This window comes from Stegostoma tigrinum, chromosome 3 (genome assembly GCF_030684315.1).
Source record: "Stegostoma tigrinum isolate sSteTig4 chromosome 3, sSteTig4.hap1, whole genome shotgun sequence".
NCBI classification, from domain to species: Eukaryota; Metazoa; Chordata; class Chondrichthyes; order Orectolobiformes; family Stegostomatidae; genus Stegostoma; species Stegostoma tigrinum.
Genome location: NC_081356.1, coordinates 28,455,244 through 28,463,844, shown reverse-complemented (window position 1 = coordinate 28,463,844; position 8,601 = coordinate 28,455,244). Strand labels below are relative to the sequence as shown.

At 41.9% G+C, this 8,601-nt stretch overlaps 1 protein-coding gene across 2 annotated transcripts in view; it reads right to left on the bottom strand.

Moving 5' to 3' along the window:
- Positions 1-1,467: 1,467 nt before the first annotated feature.
- Positions 1,468-8,601, bottom strand: part of LOC125451038 (cilia- and flagella-associated protein 95-like) — a 36,194-nt gene continuing 29,060 nt past the window's right edge. The window contains exons 5-6 of one of the 2 annotated variants that reach the window (XM_048527714.2): positions 5,789-5,875; positions 1,468-2,890 (exon numbers count right to left, since the gene is read on the bottom strand). In XM_048527714.2, coding sequence (XP_048383671.1) covers positions 2,761-2,890; positions 5,789-5,875 — 217 coding nt within the window. In that variant the 3' untranslated portion in view covers positions 1,468-2,760. The remainder of the gene's footprint in view (positions 2,891-5,788; positions 5,876-8,601) is intronic. The other variant, XM_048527712.2, reaches the window with a different exon arrangement.

The following is an 8,601-nucleotide window of genomic DNA, read 5'->3' as shown; positions in this document are numbered from 1 at the left end:
AACAGGCAGGCTATTCTTCTCCAAATAGACAGAGCGCTCACCCTTTGTCACTGTCTGTTGATACTAACTGATGTCATACCTAAGGCTTCCCATGAGATGGATACCTGCAAAGGTGTTATTGTTCAAAACATTCTCTTAAGTAATGATTGATTCCAACATTGAAGTCACCGATATCCTTAGCTCTACTTACTAGCCTTAATGCTGCAGCAATGTCCCAAGCTGTCTTAATAAAAGTCGTGCAATTCATAAGAGACTTTTTACAATGTGTTATGGCTGCAATGAACTTGAACTTTAACTCTCATCATAAATACATTATAGTTACACAGAGTCTACAGCACAGAAACAGGTCATTCAGCCCAAGTGTTTTATGCAGAACAAGAATCTCCTCTCACCTCTCTTCATCTCGGCCTATCAGCATATCCTTCTGCTCCTTTCTCCCTGAAGTGTTTGTACAGTTTCCTGCTAAATTCACCTAAACTATTCACATATACTGTTCCCTGTGATAATGAATCCCAGATTCTCAACACTCTCTGGGTAAAGAGGTTTCTCCTCAATTTGCAGTTGGGTTTATTGGCAACTATTTTATATTGATATTCTCTCATTCTCGTCTCCCCAACAAATGGAAACACACACCCACCCTATCAAACCCCGAAAAATTTTTAAAGTCCCTAACCAGGTCACTCCTTGATCTTCTCTTTTCCAGAGAAAAGATGCCCATATCTAGTGGAAATTACCTCTATACCTTTCGACGTTTTTGAATCATCACTCTTTTGTACACTGAGCCCGAAGCACAGATCTAATATTCCCTTCAAGATTTAGTTGTGCGCAGCCAATTTTTGTTTGTTGATGAACAGCCCCTTGAAATGAACCATGGCCCACTTGGTCCTCTCTAGTTTGCAGCTCGGCTGTATACATGGGTCAGGATCATCGGAACATAGGCTATGTCCTGAGATTCCTTCTGTGGTAGGACAACAATGCCCCTCACTTCCACTGCTTGACATGCTCTCACTACTTGTTGGTGACATATCCGGTGCCAATGCTACCAAATAATTTTTTGAGGATGGGGGGAGGTGCTACCTGCTGATGACTGTGTAAGATACCACAATGGAGTTGATGATAACATGCCAACATTTGTGAATCTTAAAGTTCCCTGACAGAAACTGATGTGCCAAATACATTAAAAATGTACAAAGAAAAAAAATGAATTCATGAATACTGCATTAAACAACTGTGTGTATATATAAAGCACCCTTTGTCAAACAATTTGTCTCCTTGTCAAACAGTTCCAGTTTTAAGATAACAAAGAGTGAAGCTGGTTGAACACAGCAGGCCAAGCAGCATCTCAGGAGCACAAAAGCTGACGTTTCGGGCCTAGACCCTTCATCAGAGGGTCTGATGAAGGGTCTAGGCCCAAAACATCAGCTTTTGTGCTCCTGAGATGCTGCTTGGCCTGCTGTGTTAATCCAGCTTCACACTTTGTTATCTTGGATTCTCCAGCATCTGCAGTTCCCATTATCACAGTTACAGTTTTAAGGAGTGTTTTAAGAATGAGAGAAAGATGGGGATGTTTACTAAGGGTAGACCAAAGCTTAGGGCCCACACAACTGAAGACATGGCTGCCAATGGTAGAGCAATTTAAATTCGGGACGGTTAAGAAGCCACAATTGGATAAGTGCAGAGAACATTGATTGTCAAGGAGCCAAGAATGATCACAGAAATAGAGAGTAGGAATTAAGGTGTTGATTAACCAGGAGCTCAATAATTCTCTGGAAACAAAGGGTGATGGGTGAATGGTGACCGTGCATGTTAGAATGTGCAATTTAGGATGCAGGTAACAGATCTTTGGATAAGCTGAAGTTTAGAAAGGGTGTAAGATGTCAAGTTGTCCAGCAGTACATTGCAAAATTGTGTTGTTGCAAAATGCCCATATCCTAACACTGGGAGAGAAATAAACCCACACTTGGTTAATCACCCAATAACAATGCTGGAATTAATGAGGTTACTTGACTGTCTAACATACCTACCTCAGTTTCCACAACAATTCTGTATTCTATAAACTGAAGTCTCATACATTCAAATTTGTTCTTATTTCCATACAATAGAATGTAAATAACTTTCATGCTTATTTCTCTACACAGTTTGCATCAATGGGTGAAATATTTTAAAAATGATGAATGCAGTCAAGTGTGCAAACTACACATAGGCTGGTCAATCATCACAATACTATTGATTATGAAATTTTAACTGTAAATTATTCATTTAGTATGTATTAACAGTATGGAACTTTTCTCTGTTTATAATGCACTGATCCAATCTACAAACAAATATTTGTTCAATTGTTCACAGCAAATGAAGCAAGAAATGTTCCAAACTGTCTACATCTTTGACAATGAACTTGACTTGATTTCTGACAATTCAGCTGGCTAAATGCTGGCTTGTCTGTAGTTACACAATTCGTCCACTCCAAGCCCTAAGGCAAGAATGGTGGAGGAAGGAGAAATCACATCTAATGTGACTTCGACCAACTGTAACAATTAAAGAAGCAGTAGTGTATACCTTCATGGTTTGTTAAGCAAATAGCAATCTCAGTACAACAATCAAATGTATTATAAAATTGCCAAAAGCAATGAATATGCAGGGTCACGCAGATACGCAAAGGAAAGGATCAACTCCTCTTCAAGTAAAAAGGTTCATGGTGAACGTTGCAGATTTACTTCAAACGAGTAGCTATTGGGTTGGACAGAGGGAACAGGACTTTCTTCAATTCAGAATTGGCATATATTCCACTCTCATTAATCCAGGTGTTCCGGCCATGCCGACGATAATCATCTGTGTCAACAAATTGTGAATGGCATCTTCTATAGTCACCAGATTCCTTAGGAGCCTCCTCCTGTGGGGGGGGAAGAGGAAAAGGGAAGTTAGGGGGGGGTGGTGGTTTGAAAGGAGAAGTCATTATAAAGTGTGGAGTAGTCTGAGAGTTGTAGAAGACATTCCTGCCTGTTGATTTTATATGCTCAGAATCCTCAGCATGATTGCCAACAAGGACAGAAAATTTGTAAACTGCTTCAATCAATCCCAGTAACGCCTGTAAAATTACATCCTTGGGGTGGCATGGTGGTTTAGTGCTGCCTTACAGGGACCCAGGCTTAATTCCAGCCTCGGGCAACTGTTTATGTGAAGTCTGCACATTGTCCCAGTGTCTTTGTGGGTTTCTGCCAGGTAAACCGGTTTCCTCTCACAGTCTAAAGATATGCAAGTTAGATGCATTGGCCATGCTGAATTATCCACAGTGTCCAGGGATATGCAGGCTCGGTTGGTTAGCCATGAGTAATGCAGGATAACAGAGATAGGGCAGGATGATGGTTCTGGGTGGGATGCTATTTGGAGTCTTGGCGTGGACTTTGTTTAACGAAATGGCTCGTTTCCACACTGTGGGGATTCCATAACAATGACGATGATTGTAGCATGACACTTCCCCTTAGAACATAGAACATTACAGCACAGTACAGGCCCTTCGGCCCTCGATGTTGTGCCGACCTGTCATACCGATCTCAAGCCCATCTAACCTACACTATTCCATGTACGTCCATATGCTTGTCCAATGACGACTTAAATGTACCTAAAGTTGGCGAATCTACTACCGTTGCAGGCAAAGCGTTCCATTCCCTTACTACTCTCTGAGTAAAGAAACTACCTCTGACATCTGTCCTATATCTTTCACCCTTCAATTTAAAGCTATGCCCCCTCGTGCTCGCCGTCACCATCCTAGGAGAAAGGCTGTCCCTATCCACCCTATCTAACACTCTGATTATTTTATATGTTTCAATTAAGTCACCTCTCAACCTTCTTCTCTCTAATGAAAACAGCCTCAAGTCCCTCAGCTTTTCCTCATAAGACCTTTCCTCCATACCAGGCAACAACCTAGTAAATCTCCTCTGCACCCTTTCCAAAGCTTCCACATCCTTCTTATAATGCAGTGGCCAGAACTGTACACAATACTCCAAGTGCAGCCGCACCAGAGTTTTGTATAGCTTCACCATAACCTCTTGGTTCTGGACGTCGATCCCTCTATTAATAAAAGCTAAAACACTGTACGCCTTCTTAACAGCCCTGTCAACCTGGGTGGCAACTTTCAAGGATCTGTGTACATGGACACCGAGATCTCTATGCTCATCTACACTGCCAAGAATCTTACCATTAGCCCAGTACTTTGCCTTCCGGTTACTCCTACCAAAGTGCATCACCTCACACTTGTGATCCTAGAAATTTACTAACATTGTACTGAAGCTAGAAGGGTTACATTTTGAGGCCAGGTGGCACAGACTCACTTGGAAGGTGAATTTAAAGCTTTAAAATGGCTGTGTTAGATTTTGGTTAGCTATAGCTATTCAGGATTACTGAGCTGCTGTGAACGTCGATGTCTAATCATGATCTCAAAGAATGTAAATCCAAATTTGAGGGGCTGAATAACCTACTCATCTTCCTGCATCAATTCAGAGTGGATGTAATTGTCGGGGATCACATGATTTTTGGCTCCAGTATAGTCACGTGGTTTTGTTCATGGCTCCACACCAAAAGCTGTTGTGCAGGAAGTTGCAAATGCCAAGGGGCCAATAAGAGAAAGCAAGAGTGGAGCTCAGGGAAAACTGAAAATTGGAGGGGAGGGTTGGAAGGAATTTGGGCTCCACTTAAAATTAATGATGACACATTGCTAATGCATCAACAGCTATCTGTGTCAGTGTGTTTGGCAGCATATAATGTTTTCAACCTCAACCTGGGAACCACCTCCATCATTACAGGCAGAGTGTCATGGGTGGTTATGGGTTTGTGGAGCCATACTGTGAAGGAAGTATTTTATTTGTCTATTACCATTCACAGCCTCAGTGCATCACAAATGCTTTATGGGCAAGGAAATATTGTTGAAGAGATGTAGGAAGTGTGGTAGCCAATTTACACACAGTAAGATCCCGAATCAATGCAATCATCTGTTTTAGTGACATCATTTGAAAGATAAACAACACCCTGGGAAACAGGGAGCAGTAGTAACATGGAACATTTCTTGTTCATCTCAGACAGGAGAGATGGGACCGGAGTTTAACACATCTCATTAAAAGATAAATGGCATCTCCAAGCATGCAGTACCTCCTGAATCTTGTATTCAATGCTGCTGAGTGGGACTTAAACGCACAACCTTTGACCCTGAGGCAAGAATGCTATCCACTGAGCTGTGGCTGACAATTGATGCAGGTCATGCTCAGGCCTTCTCATGTTTCAATAGTTTAATGTTTTGCACTGACAAAGTTGGTAATGTGTCAGTAATTTCCAGCTTGTGGGCTGTGCGTTTTGCATGGAATAGATAAATTACAACAAAACTGGAAGAAGCCGCTAACTGCAATTTTATTAATGGCAGGGAAGTCATGTCTGCCTAAAGTGGCATTTATTCACCAACATCAAGCATATGCATACCAATATAATCAGAAAAATATACTGAACTGTAGTACCTTATATTTTGGCTTTTAAGCATAAAAATTTCCACTTGGCTGTGCTGTAATGGAAAAGATTACAGAGGTGCGTAATTACTGGTGTCAAAGTGTTTGGATGATGATGGTGGGCCAGTTTCTGCTAGCTATTAAGCACAGTAGTTCTAATGGATGCCAAGATAAACCAACGCTGAAGCAGTTAGGGAGGTAGGGTTAGGGGGAACAGGAAGTCTACATTTAGTAATACATTGCATGGAACTATGCTCACAGTTAGGACACAAAGTTAGCAGAAGTCAATTCAAACTTACTTGAGCTGGAATAAAATTGAGCGGAGGCATATAATCATAATTATAAGTTGTCTCTGCAAACCTGAAAGGGATAAAGATAGAAGAGAACTAGCACAGTAAAACAATTGACATCAATAACAGAAATTGCTGGAAAAGCTCAGCAGGCCTGGCAGGATCCGTGAAGAGAAATCAAAGTTAACGTTTTTGGTCGAGTCAATTTTTCGAGTTTTAAAAAAAGTGGCATGTTCAAAAATAAAATCAAAATGTTGTTGTTTGTGATATGTCCAAATTACAATAGCAACATGCACTTTTACATGTTGTAGTCCAGAACGATGATTAGTCATGGTGGAGGTGGCTCCGATTTTATTGCCATTGCACAGCAGATGAGAAATCTCACCCGTTCTTACTACCTGCCATTGGCATCTGTTGGAGGGATTTACAGGTTGATATTCAACCTGCCTGGCTCTCTTATAAATGCACCTTCCTTGATCAATTCTTAGGGTGTGACCAGAATCTGATTGACCCAGAGGCTGGTATGGTAGCCACGTAGCTACAAGACCTCCAAACTGTAGTGAGATGCCCTTTCTTTTTAATCAACAAATAACTTTTCTATGTCACATTTCAGCAGCGCAACCAAATGAGAGAAAACGTGAGCTTGATTTTTCTTTCAGTTTACCAAAAAATGAAAGTGGAACATGGAATGGAATTCTCCCATTTTCAGATAAGGTGTCTCATCAAGTGAAATTCACAGTGCCCAGTCCATCACGGCTCTTTCCTCATGCAATCAATTCATTACCTATGTACCTGGCCTCTTGGGCACCCATCTTATGGAATCACATGGCAGGAGAGGCGGAAATGCATTCCACTGCGGGGATCTTGTGACATTCATGTCATTGGCGCGATATGCGAAGCCCAGCTGCACACCACACAAGATGCTGTAAGCCAAGAATTGGCTGTCTTATTGTGGTACTAAAGAACTATGACCCAAAGGAAAGGAAAGCTTACTTCTCGCTCTGCAGGCAGGGAACCAGAGGTGCTGCTGGTCTGGCTGGTGGAAAGGAAGGCTCACCTTTTATCTGTGGACCAACACCAGCCCAAGCCACCTTGAACCCACATGGCAATCCAGATCAGTGCAATGTCCTGAGTCAGAAGGGGTGCCGAGCAATAAAGGAAAACGGTCATTGATCTACTGTACTCTACACGAGTAAAGGTCAACATCTTGTCTCTGCTACTTCATGCTGCTGTGCTGCAACACACTAACTGTGCCAATGATCTTACTCTCACTAAAGCTTATTGAATATAATTCTCACTATTGCATGCATCATACCATCAATGGCTCTCACCCACTGCTAAATCGTCCTGCCTTCTGCACCTTCCACTCATTCATTAGCTACAGCTCTCCACTTCTCATTTGCATGAATTACCACTAACTGCTCTTCTATCCACTTCCACCAACCTCGATCACTTTGCTTAACTGCCACACAGACTGGGCCAAGACAACAATGACTAGTGGCAAGGAAGGGCAAGGTGGTAACCATTGGGCTTGATACTTTAAAAAAGGAGAAGCTTCTCAAATGAACTGTTTTCAAAAGTGTGAATGGAGAGACCTCAATGGCCAGTCAACCCAGTACTACTTTCCCATGAACGATCACTGCAAATGCACAATCAATCTACACAAGCTTTTACCCCTCTTAGACATCTAATTCTCAACTGATTGCCTTATGCAGTCATGAGGGACACCCAGTGTACTACTGGGGAGAATCAACACCAGAGATCATTAGTTCCACCTACACCTCTAAGGAGGTCTACACTAAACACGCTGAAATGTACTGCCAAGGCGTTCAGCTGGACCCACCTCCAACTCACGGTTTTTCCTCAGTGGGTACTCGTTAGATTAGACTCTGGCGCTCAGTCTGGGGAGTACATCGCTGACGCAATTTCACAGATTTTTGAGGAAGGACTTCCCCAGTGACCTCTGGCACTCAGAGGACTGCAAGAGATGTCAAAACGCAGAAACAAGCATGGCCAAAGCAGGCAAGTTTGTCCGAGGCACTCAATAAACTGGATTAAAGGTTGAGGAGTTCACCAATGTTATGCTGGCTCTAGCATATATGCATTTGGCTGTCTCTCTACATGGACACATTAGTGATTACCATGAATATCCAGATCCAATCATCTCTGCTGGAAACGTGCATGAACATGCACTCCATAATCCCAGCCATAAGTGCTCAGCATCAAACAGCAAGACAAGAGGGATTGTGTTTTCCCTCCAGGTACCTCAGACTGTCAGGGAGATGGGGGTGCCAGCTGAAGAAGGAGTCATACGCCAAAACTTTGGCTCTCTGACCTTACACCAATCTTCCTCTTTCCATCATTGTCTCCTGACCTGCTCCATATTTCCAGTGTTTTCTATTTGATATTCAAGTTTTCCATTTGAGGATATGATGAGAGATGAAAGAGTGTATGCAACAATATAAAATAAGCTCATGTGAAGAGATGTTGTGCAGGCTATTGGAACCACATCTTCTAATAAAGTTCCAGTCAGCACTTGTAAAGTTTATTGAATAAAGAGAATTTAGTGTCTGTATGGAGAATGAGCTCCTGATCAAGAGTTTCAATGCTTTGTAATGACCTCTTAGTGTGCATTCATGGTAGTAATATTAATGCATTAATCTTTAGCTAAGATTAAATGTCCAGATTACGAATGCAAGCTAAAAGAAAGGATATTAAGAACAGAGTATTCATGTTGAGTGAGAGATTACACACCACCTGCCATGTTTTAAAGCAGCATTTCTATCAGCAGGTTCCTTCTATTATCAGCATTATTCTGTGTT